The following is a 23,785-nucleotide window of genomic DNA, read 5'->3' as shown; positions in this document are numbered from 1 at the left end:
CATTCAGTAGAAAGCATACTCCATGTTTTAAATTTTGATCTTTTCCTGGGCTAGCAATATGAGATACCATACACCAGCAGAAGCTTCCAGTCATTCGTGCAACTATGGGCAAACAACCAATACTCTATCAGTAACATACACAAGAAACTCGACATCTTATTATAAAATAGGCTCCATGCTAGATGGGTTAGTTCATTTGTAGGCTAATGTAATTGTTCTCAGCATATAAAAGGTGTACTGGGCTAAGTGATGATGTTTGTTTAGCTGTAGTAAATGTATTTAGTAAGTGTATTTTCTCCTTACAGTATTTTCAACTTACCATGGGTTTGTCATGCTGTAAACAAGATATATGTACTATGTATAAATCTCTGTGTGTATGTGAGTGATAAGCCAGGTAAGGCTCCTTCACTTATAGACTTCTTTGGTTCTCTTTCTCTTTCTGAACATTCTTTATTTCAGCTATTACAATAGAATAATACAAAGACCCTTTAGTTATCATTAAGTTGTAGTGTTCTTATACCAGCTGTGCAGCTATTTTGAGGGATAAGTAGATTAAGCTCTCTAGATATAATTTTTTCTTTTTGAAAATAAAAGTGTTGATTAAGATCAATCTATAAGAATATCTCACATGGATTTTTTTTTCAGGTACACCTAACTAATCTGATTTTTATTTTGCAAACACACACACACACACACTTTATCCTAAATACAGTAGCCAGACAAATCTTGTTGAAATGTTAAATCAGATCTTAGTCTTCTACTTAAAACATTCCATGGCTTTCTGCCTCACTCAAAATAAAACTCAAAGTCCTTACTGTGTCTTGGAAGTGCAACAGCAAACAGAAATATGTAAACAACACCCAGGATTTGAAGAAAGATTTATTCATGTCAATGGACACTGATCAGGATCATCCCCAGGATATCAGGCCCAGACCTCCTGTGGCTTATGTAGGATAAGCAAGCAAGAAGTACAGAGGCAGAGTGGCCTGTCAGTTGGGGATTGGTTTATACATTGTGCATCACAGTGACCAGCTGATTCTAAGAGACAGGAGCAACTGGAACTGGAACAGGAACTGTACCTGGGCAGCTAAGACACAGTGGTATACAGCTGAGGGGGGCATTTTCTGGTACAGAGGTAATACCAGTCCCCAACAACCAGAACCGCCATAGCGTAGAAGACTCTTCTAACCTCACTTCTCGTCACTATGCCTTCTGCGTCCAGGTGCACTGGATACCACGCTGTTTCTTCCACACTCCCTTAACACATCCTCCCTTTCTTGGCTTTTGAACTTGCTTCTCACCGCCTTGAAACTCACCTCCCCCACTCCAAGGCTCACATGGCTCAATCCCTCACTCCCTTGGACAGTTTATTCAGTGTTTCCTTTCAGAATACATTTTCTGATCTGACCATCCTACAGGAAAAGCATTTGTATGACACTCTCTGCCTCTTTCTTGTTTTTGGCCTTTTTAATTTTGATGACTGCCCAACACCCCCTATATTTGCTTCATCATCTTCTGTCTATCTCCACTAGAAGATACACTTTATTAAAATCAGGATCTGTGCCTGTTTTGTTCCCTGTTATATCCCCAGTGCCTAGAATAATGCCTGACACATAATGAATGCTCAATAAATATGAGTAAAAATGAATCTCTTCTAGTAGTAAATCTCAATCTGTGCCAAGATTTATTGATACTTAGTTAGATTCAGAACTGGCTTCTAGGACCTCTAAAGGACACATCAAGGATTGGAACTGCACTGCATGATAGACTGTGCAGTATACTTGTAACAAGAATTCCAGCCGAATGGACCATTAGCTCAAGCCATTCCACTCCACATAGAGAAGACTTGTGTTTCATAGCATGATTTACGGTAAGATTAGATCTAAATGTCATTTCTTTTTGACATTTCTTACAAAGAGAAGAGTGGACCTTTCTGCCATTTTTTTCTTAAGCCTGGAGTTTAGTTATTTATCCACTACACCGGCCTTTACAAGGCAGAGATAAAATAAGAACATGAATACCCAACTAAACCCAGAGTTGTTTATTTTCAGTGGAGGCCAGGAAAATCTGGGTATAGTGTTTAGTGGCATAAGAAATACAAGCAAGGATGCAGTAAATAAAAAAGTATAGATTACTAACCAAAAGGTATGATTCTGAAGAAATCACATGTCCCAGGGTTTTAAAATATTATTTATCTTCCATGTTTTTATACTCCCCATGCTTGGGCATTGCTCAGTTCACATGCACTGATTAAGTGAAGGTATCAGCTTTGTAGTGAACAGAAATTTATTATAAAACAGAACCCTGTCCCTCCAGGTAATAATTATTCTCATCTCCTGTGTAGGCCACAGCCTTGAAATCACTCACTCTCAAAAAAACAACACACACATGCACACACACGTGCAAGCATGCAAAGGCATGTGCACACAGCATCCCTTGAAGAAAAAAGAGAAGCTTTTATACATTGCATCCATATCGGATTGCTGGGTGCTCCCAGCCAAACGAGGCCCAAGGACAAAGCTACCAGATCACAGCTTATTTCAGGACATCTGGGGCAATACAAAGACACGCACACATTTATAAACAGGTACACAAATATACATGCACTTCAAATTCACTTCAGAATTCTAGAAACTGCAATCACAAATAAATTTATATACACAGAAATATATATGCTGGTTTTGTCCAAGCATACTTATAAATGTACACACACACATGAACACAAGCACAAGGATATCAAGATTTACCATAAGGCATGACTGTGATGAGTGAATGAAATCATGGGAAGCCCACAACAGTGTCTGTCACATCACAGTTGCGATACTAACAGTTAGCTTCTGATTGTATCCTCCCTGTCAATGTATATAATATATATTGGTACTACATGCCATATATCTATAGGTAAACATCTATCAGAGTCATACAAATGCCCAACATCAAAGCAAAATGTCCTTCCCAGTCCCTATGTAGGACATCAGTCCCCATGTAGACAGCGCGTGTGTCAGAGTGGGAAGGGAAGGGAAATCCCACTGGTAGATGATCAGTAAGTAAAGCTTTCTGTATGTTTTTGCTTTTGAGAAGACCTGGATGTGGAAGGAGAGCCACTGTCAAGAATTATCCTAGGAAGACCCAGCCTCCAAGCTCTCCAAAGAAAGTGTTCCTAAAGTTACCAGGGAAGGGAAAGCATTGACTTCTCTAGGCATTCATGGAAGAGAGAGATCCCAGAGTTCCAGTGAATTCGAATCAGCCAGAAAATTCTGCAGAGGTTGTTAATCCACTAAAGTCCCATAGGCTTGGAGAAAATCTGATTAACTCCACCACCCCCGATGGGTTCTAGGGTGAAATGTATATCTGATTTCTGAGACTCAAATCAGGTGCAAAACTAGGGGGAAGTTGGTGGAGGAAAATCAGGGAGTGGGAGAAATAAGTACAAGACACTTGTGCATACTGCTTGGTTCTGCTATTAACTCGAAGTGAGCTATAGCACTTCGAGGGTCAGTTTCTCCAGCTTATGAAGGTGAATAACCCTGTTTCTCTACGCAGCTGGAAGGTGGGGAATCTTCCTTCCTTCTCAGCAGGATGCCAACCAAGACAGCTCCTACTTCCCTCTGAAAATTAAGGAATTTTTTGTTTTGTTTTGTTTTCTATATTTTCCCACTATAGTAATTCTGGAAGAGAATTTCTTCTACGTACCATACTTTTTATTTGAAAACCTCTCCTTTCCTTCCAGGGTCAAGTATTAAATATAACTTCAGAACTCCAAAGAAATTGAAGGCTGTGATTCAACGCTTCCCTTTTAAAAAAGAATTTAAAAAAAAAAAAAAAAAAAAAAGAGCCCAGCAGCACGTCTCAACTGGGACCTACAGCATTTCACTCTCAAACGACTATTCTTTAAAGATCAAGATAAGATTTTGAGGGACCTCAAGAGATCAGCTCATAGCCTTTCCCACTCCCCCCCCCCCACTCCAATGCAGGCGTAGCTGGGGCAGGGAGGGAGGGGGCGGGTCGCGCCCAGCACCCCAAGCGTTAACCGCAACCCAAAGTCTACCACGCGATTGGCCGAAAACCCGGAGAAGATCTGGTTTTGGCAGTCGCGGGCCAATGAACACCTCGAGTGGGAGGGTTTGAAGATACTAAGGAGTTTTCCCCCCTTTTTTTTTCATTTCTTCTCCACCCCCTCCCATCCGCTACCCCCCCACACACCCTCATTCCCTACGCCGCCAGTTTGTTAAATTAATGCAGTAAGAAACTCTGAAGATCTGAGGGCGTCCTGGTCAAAGGAAGATGGGCGAGCTCTGAAAACCGAGATGTATCTGACGCCTTGGTCTCCCGAGCCCCGCGGCGGCGGCGTAGACATGAATTCCTGCAGCCCCTGAAACTTGCCCTGGGCTGCCTCGAGCCTGCAGCCCTGAGCGATGGGACACCTTTCCTGCAGCGATCATAACTTATTCGGCGGGGACCAAAGAACAGGGATTGTGAGGCGACAGCAGACCAGAACGGAGGCAGGAAAACGAAGATTCCCAGACTCGGTCGCGATGCGCCAGCCTGGCACATTCCCCGAGATTTAACTGAAGGCAGCACCATCGCCTGCTTTCCCCGGACCCCTCAGGCCAGCCCAGGGATTTGGTCTCTACTACCAAGACGCTCGCCCAGCCTAACTGTCCGAGGCCAGCGCTCTGATCTCCACGAAAGATTTTTTTTCCTTGCATAGAACTGGACGTTTAAACAGAAAAATAGGGGTTTTAAAAAGGGTAAAAAGAAAACAAGAAAGAAAGAAAAATATACCCACCCCTAAACGTGCCTGCCAGCGCCGCAGGGAGCCCCAGACACGCTGGAGTTTAGCAAACATCGATACTCTCCGCGCTCCTGAAAAGCAGGGCTGGGCGCTCTCCGTGGTGCTGAAACGCTTTGCGGCCGCCACTGTCCGTGGTACCTACAGCCTCCGCGCTCCAGTCCCCCCACCCCCGGCCCGGGGGCTCTCCCTCTGCACTCCTATTCCCTACCTCTCCTTAACATCTGGATTATCTTTCCAGTCGCGATCGCCGGTTTTGGAAGTGCCAATCTGAAACATTTTTTTTTGCCCCCACAACTCGTGGACAACAAAGCACAAGGACCTGAAAAATGTACAGCTTCAATACTCTTCGACTCTACCTTTGGGAGACCATTGTATTCTTCAGGTATGCAATTTTCTACTGACCACATCGCTCTGATGCAAACGGGGTAGGGAGGCAAGGAGTACGGAGACAGACTCGGCCCGTGGTCCCATCATTTGGGGGAGGGGGTGATGTATACACCGCTGCAATCCGGTCCTTCCATCCCCCGTCCCCCTTCACCCCCCTCCCACCCTCCACCCGCAGGGTGTCTGGCTTGTGCGTGGAGGTCTGAGACAGTCGCTGCTCTGGCAGCCGCTTCCCGGTTTCTGGCGGTTTGTTTGTCCTTCCGACTCTGCTACCCCTCCCAGCACTGGCTCCCGACCCCCTTGCATATTAGCTCTCGCCGGGCTGAGGACTTGAAGGGGGCGCTTTAGGAGTTACTCAGTTTAATTAGGACTGCATTCTCTCTAACCGCAGTGCCGAAAACCTCAGCTCTCCCGTCTGGGAGCCAAGTGACAACTAGCGGTGACGGGGAAGGTTGCACTCAAACTCGCTGGACACAAAACATATCATTTTCTGTCTTTTGTTGTTTTCTTTTTCTGTGGGGGGGGGGACGACAGGTCTCTGAGGCTTACTGTTAGGAAGCCAACAGTATTATGACCTCAGTTTATAAAGCCTTGAACTTGGTGCAAAGTGACTCTATTTACAACACATCCTGAGGGATACTCACCTTTTAAAACTTTGACTTCCTGCTTTCCACCACCCACCTCCCCAAACTACTGTGTCAACAGCAGACCCTGAACTGATAGGTAATTCTTGCTTGTTTTTCTTTATTTCCATCCCTGATTCACTAAGTTTCTTCCACCCATAGTCTCCTAGGTTAAAATTTTCTGCCTTCTGGCTTGGCTTTCTTATGTTAGTAGAAGTGAAAAGTGAAAAAAACATCTCTTTAGGAAGTAATGAAATAGATAGGCCTTTTGTAAGTGGATCATGCCATCTTCAGAGACGGTTATGATAAATTCCATTCATATGAATTGAAAAAAATTACTCTTCTTCATGACCTGCAGAGATCATTACTCTCCCTTCTTTCAGATGCTTACTTCTCATGTTTTACAGTGGCACTGGGTGAAAAGACATCTTAAACCCCTACTTCAGTCACTTTAAACACTAAGTGACCACCAAATACTATCCTCTACCATCACAAAACAGCAAATAATTCTTGTTTTATTACCCACAATATGAATTGTTGGCTTCACTAATCTGTTGGTTAATTTATGAAATGAATGACATCTCCCCCAAATTATAAATAACTGAATGTGAGCTCTCCCTCATCCTCCTGAGATGGAGAAAAGATCCCTTCCCTTTCTTGTCTTAGACAACCAATGCTAAAGCTTCTAATCTCCAGTTCAAATAATTCTTTGATAGGCCACTGTCCTGACCTAGGATCAAAATGTAAATAACCAAGAAGTCAGACAGAATGGGAAAAGTACCACAATTCAGGGCCTTGTGAAATTTACCTACTTTATGGGTAAAACAACAGGAAGTATCTTATTAATAATTTCAGGTTGTTTTTCTCCTTTATACCTAGTACAACTGTAAAATGCTGTGGAGATGGGTAACTTGGTAACATATATATGCAAATTAATTCTGTTTGTCTTACCAGAGACAGAACTGAAGTAGAGATTAAAGAGTAAATTAATAGGACCAAGCACATCATTCTACCCCACACACATACCCATTTCTTTTTTCTTGATGAACAATATGCAGTGCTTTATTTTTCGCTCTCAGACATTGTCTTTCACAAAAGGGAGGCTCAGTCTAGAAGGTCTGCATGGGAATCATTTGATAAGGCTCAGAATCTACTGTGTTAATTCTTCAAGTGAACTGGTGGTGGCCTATCAGGAAACATCACTTTGCAAATCTTTCCCCTCTGTATGTGAAGTCACACGTGTGTCCTAGTGGATGTGAGATATAATTTCCTATGTTTACAAGGAAAAAGGAGTCACAACTTAAGAGAGCTAGAAAGGCAGTGGTACCATCATACTTCCAAAGCACAGGCATGGCTACTTATTTCTGACACATAAAATAAGAAATGAACTATGGAAACATTCAGCAATTTTTCAGAAACATGGAAAAAAGTCGCAAGATAGTACACTGACTAGATTGTTTTGGTTCACCTGGTATTTTCATGTCTAATTCTTTCTTGTTTAAATTTTTAGGTGAAAATACAGATGCATTAAGGTCTGGAAACTTATTGGAATAGTGGGGGTAAATAAAGGCTGACACTTCCTTGTCAGGGTCTGTATGAATAACCCCTTCACCCTCAAAGGACAGGCAGCATTTTGAGATGAACCAATCCCATCATCTCGGGCACCCAGGTCCTCCTTAGATTAAATGACGCCAGTTGCTCACCTTATTGAGAAAATATGGAGGCTACAAAAGCTCTCGATAGCAGAGGTGCTGCTGCATCGGCACAGAGCTGGCGAAAGGGGTAAAAGCAATGGTGAAACAGAACAGCCAGACGTGAGTGAGGCCAAAATCGCATGTATGCCAACACAGAGAACAAACGGGAACCTTAGGAAAGGAGCCTGGGGGTCTAGGAGACCAGCAGTATTGCAGTGTGTCCCCACAAGTCAAAGAGCTGATGAGACTTAAGTATTTCAAAAGCCTGAGATCCTAAAATTATTAAAATCTGAGGATTCAATAACCTAAATTTTACCTCATTTTAGGGTTGGGGCCTTAATATCCAGACAGGTCAAAAATAATAGGCAAAGACGTGTTTAAATAATGGACATGCATTCATTTCAGACCACGTTTTTAAGTCAAAGGGAAATAACTGGACTTCAGTCCCCAGGGCCTTTCCAACGGCTGATGGCTAGGACAGACCCAGGAGGATTGCAAAATTCTGTTGCCTCCTTGGTAGGTAACAGTCCCACCAGGCATAAACCATGCTGCTCGACCTCTGCACTACTGGCAGCTGGAGCGGTTCTTTGTTACAGGGCTGCCCTGTGCCTCAGAGGGCAACTGGCAACATCATTGGTGCCAGTGCCACCATTTCCCTACCTCCCCCAGTCATGACAGCCAAAGAATGCCTCCTGAAATTGCCAAATAAGTGTAGGGAGCAGGAAAGGGAGCAAAATCACACAAACTTTAAAATTGCCCTCTAACAGGACCATGATTTTAATTAGATGCTCCATTGTATGAAGTATACTAAGAATACTTTTCTTTAGAAAAATGCCCCTTGTGAAATGCACAAAGCACTACAGCAGAACCCAAAGGGACCTCACTCGCACTCTCAGGGACATTTGGGGAATTGACTTCCGAGGCCACCTTATGACATAGGTTGCAACTCTGAGTGCAGTGGAGAGAGCAGTCTGCTATGATTTGAGAGCCCTTGTTTCTCCCGTCAGAAGGGAAGAAATACAGGCAGATAAATGAGCCCCGACCCATGGGTGGCTGTCCTAAAGATGACCAGCTTTCTACATCCCATCCCAGCAGACGATGCACAAGGTGTGTAGTGAGCATGGCACTGACTAAGAAAGGTCATCAAAACCTTGAGGGGAAGATGTTTCCATCCACACTAAGCTCAAAAAGGTTATGGCAAATACACAGTTTCATGCATGGTTAAATAATAATAAATAAATAAATAAATAAAACTCCTCAGTTGAAAGGTAAATGAGGTTTCCCTTGAAGCATCCCATCTGATGTCCTGACCTCAAAATGTGACACAAGGGGCAGGTGACCACCCTTATGTTCTCCTCCCAACAGCACAGCTATATACTGCATTGACTCTTACCCGCAACATTTTGGGCACTGCGGAAAATGTCTAGGAGTTTCTGACATAGGCCAGGGACTTTTTCCTAGGGAAGGAAGCCCACTGAGTAAGTTTGCATCAGAACCAATCAAAATATCCATCAGTTTACACTCTTTTGGAGCTTAGGAACTTAAGAGAAAGTAAAGAAAATGACACATTTTTGTTCCCGAGCAACAGTATGGACAGGGAACCAAGGCCAGGAATGGAGTTATGAATCAGCATGTAACATCTGCATATTTGCAAAACTGGTAATGACCTCTCAGGGACATTTAGGGAATTTACTTTTGAGGCCGCCTCATGAAAGAGGCTACAACTCAGTGGTGCAGTACAAAGAGCAGTTCTGCCATGACCTGAGAGCCCTTGCTTCCAGAGTCAGCTCTCTTCCCATCCTACAGCATGACCATAACAAGTCCTTTTCATTGCATGGATTCAGTTTGCAACTCGAATGGCTGGATCGGAGCCTCGTAAATTCCCTTCAGCCTGTGACAAGCTCTTTATGGAGGGCAGGGACCCACACCCACAGGCTCAGGATGAACTGGCTCCAGCAGTGCTGCCTTCCTTTCTCTACCAGTGCTCACTTACCATGTGCTGATGCCAGTCCATCAGTAGGCACCATTCAGGGGCGGATGCCATGATCCCTGTCATTGCAGAAAAAAGGAAACACTGCCCCTTAAAGGTACATTTAGAATCCTTTTCCGTTCCTCTGGGGGCCTGCAGAGCTCCACTGTGCACATTCTTCTACAGCATCACATTTATGAGGGCATCATTAAGTTTATTTCCTTCATCAGCTAGCAAAAGCCAGAATGATTTTAAAGACGGATGGCACTGTCTCCCCACATGAGCATCTTGATGCTGTTCTGCAGGTCTTAAAGTTGCTTTAGGCAAGTCAGCCTTGGCCCAAATATCAACAGACCCAGGACCCAGAATTTAACTACTGGCATGACCTTTAGAGGGCTCCATGACCTTCCTGGTCCTCACTTTCTCCACCAATTGCTAAGATCATGTTTAACTTGCTAGTTCAGGATTACCTTCTTCCAATCTCTTCCATAATAGCCCCATTTTTGTTATAGCTATTGCAGGGCATTTTAATTATTACCAAAAAAAAAAAAAATACTCACACTGAGGTACACTCAAGCTTGAAAGTCTGAAAGAAGTAAAGATCTCACTAAGCAACCTCAGTCTTGGAAGAGTAATGCTTCCTCACTTGCACACAGTCGTGCAAATATTCCACAAGTATGTCAATGCCCCTACCAAAGAAATCCAAGAAATGCTTAGAATGAGTAAAAAACATGATCACTGCCCTCATAGTCTGAGAAATGGTGTGAGAGAAATAGACTAAAGCTTCTATATTTTTATTAAGATTTCTATTTAGCATTTACTGCCCCCAAGAAGTCTATATTTTAGGAGTATAAGTTAAGCCCTCTTCTTTATTAATTTCCCCATAATTATTAACCAATGCATATATTATCTCCAGAAATGCTGAAATCACAGCACAAGCAATGTCACCACCCTGAGCTGACCAAGAAAAAAAAAAAAAAAAAACTAAAAACGTATGATGGTTTTCAGTCCACCCACAGAGCTTTGTCAGTAGTAAATATGCAATGTGTTAGTCTCCAACACGCTTTAAAAAGATTCTGAGTCCTCATAATCATTGCATGAGCCTCCTAGGTGCTCAGGGACCCCATATTGGGAAACATTAGATTTGATTTATTCTATTGAGCTCCAAGGGCAGAACTGGGGTAAACTGGTAGGTTTTGGGGAATGCACACACACACAAGTCCAGCCCAGTGGAATTCACAACCTTCGAGGAGCTGCAGCAAAAGGTGCCCTGCACTGACTGCCTCAGTGGTAGTAACAGTCCCTTGCAGGGGAGGCATGCAGGAAAAACCAGATATACTTTGCAGGAGGAAGGCAGAAGAAATTCAAGCTTGTTTTGTACACTGAGGATTGTCATTTGCTGCAGACCAGTAAATGAAATGCAGGTCAGAGACAGACCTGCATAATACTTGTTTTCTCCTTCCTGCATCCCCAAATTACCTCTATAAGTTCTCTGAATCTTGCCATGAACAGATACTGATTGGTATTTTTTTTAATTCCTTAAAACAGGCTGGATAGTAAATAAACAAACGCACAATGTGACAAACAATTATTAAAAGGAAATCACCTTAGTTATGTAAAAGTGTGACTTTAGGAAAAGAGCAGGACCTCTGAAAAAGCCAGAAGGACCCATCAGAAAACACAAGCGCAGGCAGACAAGACACAGGCACCGTCAGCAATCACACAGCTGATGGCCTGTCTGCCCTGAACGCCAGTGAATCACCAAAACACAGCCTAAGTTACAACCAAAAATGCCCTGGGGCAGGCCAGCAACTCCATTCAGAAGCACATTAGCAGGAAACAATGTCCCTGATGTGGAATGGGGGGAGTTTATCCACATGGCGCCTATGCTTAGGAATGCAAGCCCTTAACAGGCTGTGAGGCCCCAAAGCTTTTGAAACTATGTATAAAGGACTCCTTTGTGATTTCCTGGAGTGGATATTGTCAGAGACTTCTGAGGCAAATTCAATGCAATTAGATTACCACTTTCGCCTTTGAATTGGGGTGTTTTTCAGTTTTCATTGCTAAATGAGTTTACCATCTTAACAGGGAGCTGCCTGCAGTTGTTAATCCCAGCTATGAAATGGTCAGCAGCTCCAGGACAGTCCTCTCTCCCCTCATAACCAGGGCTGTCATAGGCACTGGGAGACAGGCCTCCTCCTTTCCTTGCTAGCTGTATCCTGAACTCTCTACCTGCTCTCTTCGGGGCAGGAAGAGTTCTGAGCAGTTCTAGAATTCAACAGCTCTCAAAATCAGCAGTGAGGGGCTTATCAAAAACACGTATTTAGGAGAGTAAATCTTACCTGAGGTAAGACTAACAGTAATAATTATAAATAAGACTAATAGTAATAATTATAAATAAGAGGACAGGAAAAAACTGTTGGAGGCGATTGGATAGGTGTATGGCATAGGTTCTGATGAAAGTTTGGCCTTGTGATGGAGGTATACTCATCTTTAAACTTCAGTGGTGTACATTAAATAAGAACAGCTTCTCTATGTCCATCATATTTCAGTAAAATGATTTTCTAGTTAAATAAATTTAGTGGCAGAGTGCCTACTCAGTATGCACAGCATCCTGGGTTCAATCCCCAGCAGTGACAAAGTAAAATTCAGATTCCCAACATCATAGCAGACTACCAAAACAGAGTTCGGCCAGGAATGGAACCCAGAAACCTGCCTGGAAGGTGCTGCTTTTCAAATTCATCATACAGAGAAACTGCAGAGAAACACACACACACACACACACACACACACACACACACGCAGCTTCTGACTGCAGAGGTCTTATAGGATAGGACACTGAGAGTCTATACTTCTGGCAACCCCCAGGTGTTGCAGGTGTCTCTGTGGACAAAAGGCTTGAGCAGCAAGACTTAAGGCATTCTGGAGGGGTACACACTCACACACACACACACACACACACACACACGCACACACACACACCACAACCCTTTCATTCTGCACATGAGCAGAAGATACATGAGCTCCTCCAAGTTACAAAGTGGCAGGGCTCCCAAAGCTACACACAGATGCAAATTCTCCATCCTCCTATCAACTGTATGTCCATCCCTGTATGTCAACTATAAAGTCCATGTGCCCTGACTGCCCCTGCAACTTCCATCCTTCAATTCTCTCACACACTGGCCTTCAGCTGCACTCCACCCCCATAAACATAAACACTGGAACCCTGGAGAGGGTTCTTCAGAGAGCTACCCATCCCACACATGTCCTGCACTAACATCTCATCACCTGGGAACTCTAGGTGAGGCTGCACAAAGAGAGGGGCACCCAAAGGAGAAGCCTAATTCCCAGTCCCCAGGGTTCTTGGGACACAGCAGTGAAAATCTGTTGGGACTGATGGTGGATGTGCATCAAGACAGCCAGAAGGAGGGGAATCTCTGGTTCTTTCTCCAAAGATCTCACTAATGTAACCATTTTTCTGTGCACACTGTGTATCAGCCTCATAACTGCAGACTTGCTTGGGACTCCCAGATGTCCAGAGACCACTGTCCTCTTGTATTATTTGCTGACCCCAGGACCACATCTTTTCTTCTCTACCCCTCTGACCTGCTAGCTTTTCTACTACATGTGTTAATATTCTATCCACCAAGTAGAGCAACTGCTGTGGTCTTCAGCCTTTTGAAAGCTGCACGTTTATTGCTACGTCTCCTTTGGCAACACTCCTCAGCTCCAGAAGAACGCTCCAAGACCACTGCAACCAGGCTGCCAAGTAGATGCACGGCGTCTGCACAGCAGCACTTCATAGAGTCTCCCACATCCACGATTCTGCATGAGCTATCTGACCACCCTTTAAAAGATAAACTAGGACAACGATCACTAACTCTCCTCACTTTAGAGCTGAGAAAACTAAGGCTTGGAGAGGAAGAGTGACTTGGTTCTGGATAGCAGCAAGTAACCATGCTGCTAACCTCAAGATAAAGACAGGATTCAAATACACTTCTCCTTGATCCTAGCTCACCATACCGGTGTACACTGTATAGCAAGCCTGCAGTCCCTGTTAGCTGGTGGAGATATCAAGCCAGTAGCCCTGCCCCTCTGCTAGTAGATCCTGGAGAGGGAAAGAAGCATAGAAGAAAAGATATGGGAATTTCCCATCGTGCCTTGGGTTGGATAGGGCCACATTCTTCCTATTGGAAGCCATACAGCCATTTCTTTCTCAGTTCTGGATCATTTTCAATTATACAGTACATACTTTTTCTTTATATGAAATTCTAATACTAGACTTAAGCCTGAAATGCCCTGTAATAAGTACCTCCATAGGCCTTTTATCTATTCTCCTCTCGATCATTTTTATTTACATACATTCTATACTGCATATATATTATATGCACACATATCTTCACACATGCATGTAACTGCATACTATCGTTTCATAACCCACATTAGCCATACAATTCCACAGACTGTCTTGTTCACACACCAACATGTGCACATATTCTACCTCATTCTTTTACCCCCTGCAGCACATTCTACTCATTTCCTGTTTTATTATATACATTTGTGGTACATAGCAAACACAGTCTTCATGGGGAACCGGGACATACGCATATCCCACTTTGATCCTTTATACTTCCCCCTCCCTCTCTCCCGTTTCCCACCTCCCCTTGCCATCTCCACATAGTCTATCTGCCTGTTTCTATCATCTTCCAGTTTTGCAAAGCATTTTATGTCATGGATTTCCTAGCATATCCCAGCCATCTTCCTATTGAGGAGCATTTTTGGTGTTTTCTGATTTTTCTACTACAGTCAGTACTGCAATAATCACAGTGTAAGTACATCTTTGGGAACATACGTGGCATTTCCCCAGGCAGGTGACAGACATAAGGGATGATGTGGCTGTTGCCACGTCATGCAAAGAGCATGTGCATTATTTATATTAATAGACATCCCTCTTTGTCTAAGCCTTCCTTTCTGCCCCTCTCATTATGCCCCATCTCGGCCCAGGCTATCAATAACAATCACTTGCATTTATTGAATATTTACTGAATTCTAGTTATTGTGCTATCAACATCATATGTCTTATGTCATAATTCTTGCAAAAACCCTAAGACACAAGTACCAGCGTATGCCCACTGTATGGTTACAAGCAGGAGTAAACAGGTTATGAATCTTGCCCAAAGTATGACGTGTAGTAGTGACGACAGCCAGGACTCCAAAAGGTCTGACTATAGAAACTACTCTTTTAACCACTACTCTGCCATTGCTACGCCACCAAAAGACCAAACTAGAGATGGGTGAACACTGAGGTGATGAAGAAGATGTAAGAGATGAATTTGTCTCTCCACATACTAAGAGCTAATCCCTCGTAGGTGGTTCTACATAACAATAAAGTTAGATATGAGTTTCTAACCTCCATGCTTCACATAGGAGGGGAGTTTTGTTCTATTTTCTACCCTTATCAAAAACAAATGCATAGTTACCCTTCTGGGCATAGAGATGGTTTACAAAGCAACATCTTTTCTTCTTTGTCCTCCTGCCTGGTAGCCAAAATTATTCAACTGAAAGGGATTATCTAGGATTATGGGAGAGAATTTCTGACTGAGCAGGGAGGTTAGGAAGAAGGCAGCAGAATCTGTGACCCAGGAACAAGTATTATAAAAACTCTTAGATCTCTTGTGCTCAGATCATAGACCTTCTCAGCCTCACAATTTAATTCGCTCCCCAACATGCAGGACTGAGTCTCCCCGATGACGCTTTGTCTTCTCTCTGAGAGTCTGCAGAGGCAGTGCAACCTCTAGCACCACATGCTCGAGGCTTCCTGGTCCCACACAAATCCACTGGGCTCCTCAGAATGTCTGTAGTCCAGGAAGCCTGGACGTGATGAGGGAGGACTGAGCAGTGCAAGCAAGCCAGCTCTCCTTATAACAAGGGTCATTCCAGACCTGGCCTACAGGAAGCCTAGACAATCCTGTCTCCAACACTATTTCTGCCAGTTCTCTGAGTGACACCAGAGCCATTTCCCAATGTGTCCCTAGCAGACTTGTTGCTAGTAGAAGAAAAAATACAGTAGACATATACTCTCCTCAGATCAACTTACAAAAGAGACATGCTGGCTTGTTATTTCATTTTTCTTTTGTTGTTTTTTTATTATATTGTAAATATTCTGTTTCTTTGTTTTAAAATATTAAACAACAAAGGGAAATAGGCAGATATGTTATTCTTAACACTATGATATTCACTCGTCCAGATAATTTTAATAGCAAAATGATAACCAAAGCATGAATGCCGTGTGTGTGACATCACTCTAAAAACTGAGTGTGTATTAACCCAATGATCCCTTGAATAATCCTGTGAAACATGGACTATCATTCAGCCCAGGATACACATGAGGTTAAACAAACAAACATTCCCCCACAGTCACCCGAACTAGAGGTAGCAGTACCAGGCAGGAAGAAGGCACTCGACTTCAGACTGCTATGATCTTGGTATAAGCTACTGGTATTCTTTTTTTAAAAAAAAAATGGAATTATTCTAAACCCCGTGTGTGACAGCTTCCTTTATCATTCAGCTGCCTCCTACTGATGGCCACACAGATCTACCATATCTCATTCTTGCTTGAGCCTTACACTTCCTTTTCAAAAGACCTGGTTTTCGTATAACATAAAGCTCTCAGTTTACCACACTTTCTGCTCACCCTCCTCTCCAGCTCCTTCCCTTCACACAGACCAAACCCAGCATGGATCATCAGTATCCTTATATCTTAGGTCTGTGCTCACAGCATTCACTTCTAAAGTCTGGAAAATTACTCCCCTCGTTTCTGCCAAGAAAAGGCACATAAACTCTCTCTGGGTTCAAATTCATCTGATTTTTGCAGCCAGGCTGTGTCATGGCTGGCGTTAGAATCTCAACAGTTTGCTCAACCTTTCTCAACCTCAAGTCCTTCACCCTAAAAACAGGACCACTTCCCTAACTGAGACTGAAGTCCCACTTCAGTTACCCTAGCAAGACACAATAGGAATGGTAATTCCTTTCCCACATCTCTAGGATGCTAGCCACACCTCAACATCCATGTCCGGCATCACTTCCTCCCACAAGTGTTCCCTGGACTGCACTGCCCCTACCCACAGCTGGGCATGGACTCGCCACTGGAGTCTCCTTGGAAACAGAGGGCATTACCCTTGCACTCCATGCTCAGAGGGACTTTACACACATCAAGCAACCTGTCTAACTCTGTTGGACTGCAAGTCCCTTGAAGCCTAAGAATTTAATGAATTGCTTGGTGCATGTGAAATGCAAGCGAGACGACATCTGGTGTTTCCATAGTCCATGTTTCCTCTGGTGTTTCCCTGAGTTCCCAACTCACCCTGCTTCCCGCATAAGCAACGTTTTCCCAGTGGTCCTTGGGACCAAACACTGGACACAGTGTTTGTTAGATCACATTGCTTTGTCCCCATATGACTGCCCATCCACCCCTGACTGACTCTGCAAAAGCCCAGGACCTGAAGAACTGAGACCAGCCAACCTCAAAGCACTGCTGTGTCTCACCACAACCCCTCTGAGCTCCAAGAAGTGGGTCACAGTGAGAGGGTAAGCACCACATGGCAGAGCTGTCTAGAGCTGTCACAGTACGTCGGTCAGCCTTATTCTTGCTGGCTGCAAACTCTGGGCCTCTCCGACTACCTAAGCCACTGCACATAAGGCTCCTTCCCTCCACAAATCAGGCCCGCAGGAATGCCCTTCCATAAGACAGACAAATGGTCCACAAGGGTTTTATTTGTACAAAAGGCATGAACTTCATTGGAGGTGGTTTTCTTAATGTGATCTAAAACATCCAGAAGAGAAGAAAATTTCTTTGCAGAAGCCAAGAAAAAGATTACATCATGTTCAACCAAGCATAGTGCAATCCCAGCACTCAGAGGCTGAAGCAGGAGGATCACTGTGAGTTCAGGCCAACTTTTGCTACAAACTGAGTTCAAAGCCAACCTGAACTCCACAGTAAAACTCCATCTCAAAAGGATAAAAAAAAAAGAAAAAGAAAAAAACAATTATATCACATTCAAAGGAAGGAGCTTGAAGGAATTCACTGAAGAAGCCTTGGAATACAAAAGGCTACATATCCTAAAAACTTGAGTGATTAGGCTTATTATTATATGCTCCATCTCCAAGCTGCCTCAAAAGTAAAGAGGCAAAGAAGGGCTGAGGAGGGGAGGGGAATAGAAAAGAAAAAAGCAAAATATATCATGTACAGGTATAAATTCCGTATGATGACAGTGATCAATATGTATACCTAAAATGTACTGATAAACTTAAATACGAAAAAAAAAAAATAAATAAACAGCCTAAACTCAGAGCAAAGCTCTCCTCTCTCTGAAGCTCCACCTGACTTTGTAACAGAGTCTCAATTTTTCTGTGACTAAAGTGAGGTCAGACTATGTAAAAACTATAGATCCTTCCAGCTGTACCTGCAGAATATTCAAACTGAACTAGCTCAGAGAAGACCACACTGCTGAAAACTCTGGCTTAGGAACCAGATATAACCTGGAATCCTGGTTAAGCCACTTGCTAGGTGTCTGCCATGCAGCAAGGTTGTTTGTAAGATTATGAGGCCCATTTTCCTCATCTGTAAAATGGGAATGATAATGATCTGTCTCTGCTGGATGACCATCATGGTCAGTGAAAGAAAGCAGGAAGTTAGCATTGCATATGGCGCATCATAATTCTGTACAAAGTAGGAAATCATTACTTCTATAATTAAAGTGGGCTAGTGCAAAGTGAGGTAAGCATACAGAGTGAGCCTAACCAATTTTATCTGGAGGTGGGGAGATAGTATAAAGTTGAAGCTAATTTTTCAGGACTCAAAATAATTAAGTGGAGCCACAGAGAATGACTAATTCACCAGGTAGCAGAGTGCCAAGAGAGGGATACGGGCAAAGGAGAAAGGCTTTCTAGCTTGCAGGCCAGCTGGATGACCCTGAGCTCAAGGACACCAGATGGGCAGATAGCCATCCCAACACCCAGGCTCAGTCCAGTTCCGCTCTGCCCTTCCTTCTCCTAATAGGTCTTTTCCATCGCAAACCCAGCTAAGAGAGGATAACTTGGTCACTGCTAAAAAACTACTTAATTCCAACTACAAGCCACCAATTGCTCTGAGTTCTGACAAGGAATACTAAAGGCCACACTAGGTGACCTCACTCCATGCAGAAAAACCCAGGATAAATGATGACTCCAGGGCAGGGTGGGGTAGCAAGATAGTACGTGTGGTAGGGTTCCACTTTTATCTTCTCATATGGATTAGTATTTCATGTGGGGGGAGAAAAGGCTAGAGAAATGAATCCAAAACTGTGCTTAGTTGTTATTATTTCTTGAGAGTGAGACTCTGGGGACTTTTATTTCAAGCATTAAATGTGTCTACAAAGCTTGAATGTTTTACAAACATATGTGATACACACACACATAGATTTTTTTAAAAGCTAAAAAAAGAGGATGTCAGAAAGCACAAATCTGGAGGCACACAATCAAACTCACAGTCTTCATCAGGTAGCGAAAGACAAATCCAAAAAGACAACATACTGAGTTGATTGCATTTTCCCCCAGCATAAGTGAGCCTAGAGGTTGAGACCATCTGGTGCGCTTGCTGGAATTTTCTGAGCAACTGGAAGTTGCTTTCCCCACTGAAGTCACTGTGCCTGAAGTGAAATGTCACCAGAAAATCGAAAGCCAGAGTTCTACTGCAGATCTGGGTTTTGAGAACAAAGTGGTAGACAGGACATATTCTCATCAGGGCAACTGGAGTCCTACCCAATCCAGTGGGCAATTCATTAAATTCTCCTAGTCACGAAAGGAGGGTAAACGACATCCGGCCCAATTCCTTCTGTTTCCTATAAGAACCAAGGCCAGCAGGACAAGTATTTGTCCATAATCACTGTGGCTTAATACCAAGCCCAGAAAAGTACTGAGGACCTGAAGTCTCTTACCCACATGACAACTTCTGGAAACATCTACTAGGTGTTTCCCTGGTAGTGAGCACAAGAAGTAACACTGCTACAGGATAATTTTATTTTAATCAGCATGGATTTTTATCTCATGAGGTACCAGGGTTACCAATTGCATTAGAATACTGACAGTATTAAAATTTCTTCAATCTAGTTAAAGATAAATGACAGACTATGTGTTGGGCTTGATATCTAAGTGGTTTGGGTTTGGGGGTGATGGCTCTGTCTACTGTGCCGCCTTCAGCACTATCACTGGGAAAGGTGGGAAGTATCACAAGGACTCAAAAAGCATCTCAGCTCTGAGGAAGGCTTAACTTCACCTTTCTTGAAATCCTTTTCAAGTATCTTTATTGAAATGTAACAAATATAAAGACAGATTCTTTTGATTCAAATAATTACTATTATATACCTATTGTAGCAGAACCTATATTTCATTAGATTTCAGACGACTTCCAAGCATTTGACGTTTTTCATGTACGTGTGTGGTGTTTCGTTTTGAGGAACCAGCCCTGTATATGTATCATGTCTTGACAGTTTCAATCCTTTAACCCCCGATCACCTCCTTCTTCCCTGCTGACCCCTAGTCCATCTCTATAAGGTCTTTTTGTTTCCTAATATGTCTTCTTTATAGCTACATTTTAGGTGTCTCACATAAGAAAACCCAGGCACTATTTAACTTTCTGTGCCTGACTTATTTCACTTAACTTTACGGTCTCAGTTCTATCCTAACTTGCCAAACAGCTTCTCAGTGTAGGTCATACACATGGGCTGAATTCGAATTCAAATCCTGAAAGAAAAGGTGGCACTTGTTGGTTAAAAGTAGGCAAACTCCTCAGGGAGGGCAGGCTGGGACCGGACCATCCTTTGTCTAAGTTACTAACAAATACCAATTTCAGCAATATCTGTAGTCTTCAGTTCCTTCCTTTCATTAGCATGACATCTGTGACTGCCCCCTCACCTTGCCTTATGGATAAGAAATCATCTAAAGCAGTAATATATTGTCGGTGTCGCTCCCGGCCTGCAGGAAGAACACGCGACAGATTCTGACAGTGTGCAACCTTGCCTTTATTTATCTCCGCGTGGGCCCCGCGAGGCCTCCTCTCTGCCACCAGTCCTTTCTCGCCGGTGGACTTTCTCTATCTCTCTCATGCTTCCTCTCGTGGCGGGAGAGGCATTCACTTTTATAGGGCAACAGTAGCCAATCAGTTTAAAGCGCGCGATGCGGGCTGACTGGCTAACATCAGCTGTTGCTAGGCAGACTATCTTACAGAGCGGGTTAAGTCGCCAGCGCAATCAGGGGGCAGGAAGCAGGCGCCAACTTGGCTCACTCGATGGGAGGGGCAATCTAGCTCAGGCTCCGCTCCCACCCACAGGCCCTACGTCCGCCAAGTAAGGCGACCGGTGTCGGCCGCGGCTCCCAACAATATATATAATTAGTAATACTAGCAAGTAATATGCATTTGAGATCCTATCATACGCCAAGAACTTTTCGAAGATCTGTGTATGCAGTAACTGTTTAATCTGTACAGCAACCCTGTGAAGTAAGTACCATCATCCCCACTTCTGGGTGAAGAGTCCAGGGCAGAAGTCTTACAAAGCTGGGGCCCCTCAACGACCTTGCCAATCCAAGTTCAGTCTCCATCTGAAACAAAGGATGTTTCATAGGCAAAAGATGCACAAGCTCCTCTGGGCACGGGGCTGGGTCACATGGAAGGGGTAAATAGAGTCTCTGAGGAAGAATATTAAGGACTCACCCTAAATCACCGCCTTTCCTGGGAGAAAAAAAAGGCAGGGAAAACTTGGCAACAGATCTCCCTCTCGGTTCTGCTCCCCAAACTCCCAGCTTCCTTTCCATCTATAACAATGAGATGTGTGAAGAGATAAAAGATACTGGAAGAAACCAAAAACAAAGTGTGGAGGCAGGAGTGTGTAGATCCAGCTGTTGAAGAGGCTGAGGAAGGAGACTCACAAGCTGGAGGCCAGCCTGGGCAACAAAGGTGACAAGCTAAGACTATCCCAGAAAGCAAGGAAAAGAAAGAGAAAAGAGAAGGAAGGCGAGATAAGCAGATTGATAAAGAAGAAAGCCCAGTCCAGGTCAGCCAAGAGCTCACAGTGAGTCTCCTCCCTCTCCACACCTTGGTCTGCTCAAACCAACAAGGATAAGCAGGATGCACAGATGTCCTTGACGATCTCTCCGCACACCCGCATTCTAGGGTTCAGACACTAAGAAAAGCAGGGAACCAGCATGGGAGAAGCCAGTGCTATAGAAGAAGATGGAGGGAACCGGAGATACGACGAGAAGAAGGCACTTTCCAAAGCAATCTTTTGGCCTTTTTGAAAGAGAAACAGGAGGGATCCAAGCAGTCAAGCATTGAAAAAATCAAAGCTTTCCCACAGAGGTCCAGGTCTTCCCTTCCTGGGACCGTGGCTGATATTAGTGGGGTCCTGGGCTAACGTCTGCAGTATCCAGAGGATGCTGCTTTCTTACTGGGAAAGTAGGCCTCTTGCAGGGCCTGCTCTTCCACCCTGATGGCCGGCAATAAAGATCAGCATCTTCCCAGACTTGGGGGGTGTCCTGGGGCAGCAGGAAGACACTAGGAATGCACCCAAAGAAGCTATAGAGCAACCACATCACACTGTGCTTGCAAGTTCAAATTCTGGGAACCAGCAAAAGGAGAAAGTCTCAGAGAAGAGGAGATTTTTTTCCAAGAGCTTCTCCAACCCCCTGCCCCTCAGCATCTTGCCCAGGGGCTAAAATCCAAACCAAAAGATTTAGCTTAGACAGCCGCTCAGGCCTATGACCTAACCTTTTCACAGTTGAGTCATTCCAGATGTTAAGACCCTGGAAGACAAAGAGGTGTCACCAATGGATTGAATTTCACTGTATCCAAATGGCTAGGCATGGCCACGTACTCTGCAAGCCCTATACCACTTGATCAATACAGTCAAGTGGTTCTAATCTCTCTTCCAATAATATCTCTTTCATTGCTTAACATTTCAGTCCAATGCCCTTTTGATTAATTCCATTGCTTTGTGTTAAAGCCCAACCTATCATTACCTTAGGGAGCTGAAACTAGCAGGTCCTTGCGTCTGCAGACTGAAGTAGGCAGTCTGCTCAGATCTGGGATGGACCCCCGCATAGACATGCATAGAGCACCATATAAACATCAAGTACTGGCACAAAGGGCCCAAGACCTGCTCACCTAGTATGTAATTTGCAGCCTCCAGGTGCTGCGTTCTTGGCTAAATCTTTTTATCTGTGTTTTTTTTAACTCTTCACAATTCTAAAATCCTAACCGTACCAAAATAGATAGTATTCTGACTTTTCAGGAGGAGAAACTGAGCCTAAAAGGGGGTTAAGCAACTTTCAAGAACATGCAAGAATTCTTACAATGCTAAGCATAGCCCTCAGTTGTGTGAAAGTCTAAGCTCCAGCCAAATGCTTCCAGGGACCAGAAACTAACCATCCAGTTCTAAGCTGTCTCTTCCATTACTGGGGGAGTCCTGATGTTCACAATATTTTTCCTCACTTATCTGATTCTGAAAGTCACACTCACTCTCCTTGTTCCCTTGGAGCAAGTCAGTGAGCTCTAGAAGGTACACAAACTAAGTGAGAAAGACCTGATTCCGGCCCTACCTGCCCACTTATTAGCCATGCAACTTTCCACCAAGTCACTTCTGCCTTCTATGCCTCAGTGGGTTCACTGACACCTTAGGAACACAAACACACACTTCGTACAGTGACACAGTCAAGGAAAAAGAATATTTGCAAGAGCTTAGCTCACTGTCTGGGAATAGGGAAGGACTCAAGACCATTATTTGATTAACTTGGATGCCTTTTCCTTATGACAGACCAACAGACCAGTGCCTTCTGTCTAAGTCTTCTCTGAGCCAAACACCCACAGAGTCCTTAATTATTCCTTATAGGTCAATTTCGAGTTTGTTTACCAGCCCAGTTGTTCCTTTCTGGACCTGTTCCAGCTGTTAATGTCCCTCTTAAAATGCAGATCCTACAGCTGAATACAAAAAATTAGCCAGGATTTGAAGTAGAAGCCTGTATCCACTATATCCTGCCATGCCCACCGATTTCAGCCTTTAGAATTTTCTATGGTCCTTCAGAGTTACAGTATTAGGTTTAGCTTAGGCTGAAACAAAACTTTTGCAAAAACGTATCTTCACCTCATGAGCAGTCAGTGTGGTTTGTCTGTCTGCCTGTTTGTTTTAGTCTTTTGTTGTTTGATTTTTTAAGGCAAGGTCTCACTATGTAGCTTAGGCTGGCCTTGAACACATGGTGATTCTTCCACCTCGGCCTCCCAAGTGCTGAGACT

General features: G+C 43.7%; 1 protein-coding gene across 2 annotated transcripts in view; it reads left to right on the top strand.

The window, feature by feature from the left end:
- Positions 1-4,188: 4,188 nt before the first annotated feature.
- Positions 4,189-23,785, top strand: part of Glra1 (glycine receptor alpha 1) — a 95,030-nt gene continuing 75,433 nt past the window's right edge. For both annotated transcript variants that reach the window (XM_023562751.2, XM_013146767.3), the window contains exon 1: positions 4,189-5,177. In XM_023562751.2, coding sequence (XP_023418519.1) covers positions 5,122-5,177 — 56 coding nt within the window. In that variant the 5' untranslated portion in view covers positions 4,189-5,121. The remainder of the gene's footprint in view (positions 5,178-23,785) is intronic.

This window comes from Cavia porcellus, unplaced genomic scaffold, assembly GCF_034190915.1.
Source record: "Cavia porcellus strain 051 isolate PalLab524CR breed Dunkin Hartley unplaced genomic scaffold, mCavPor4.1 scaffold_19, whole genome shotgun sequence".
Classification (NCBI taxonomy): domain Eukaryota; kingdom Metazoa; phylum Chordata; class Mammalia; order Rodentia; family Caviidae; genus Cavia; species Cavia porcellus.
This window is presented reverse-complemented; position numbering and strand designations above follow the sequence as displayed.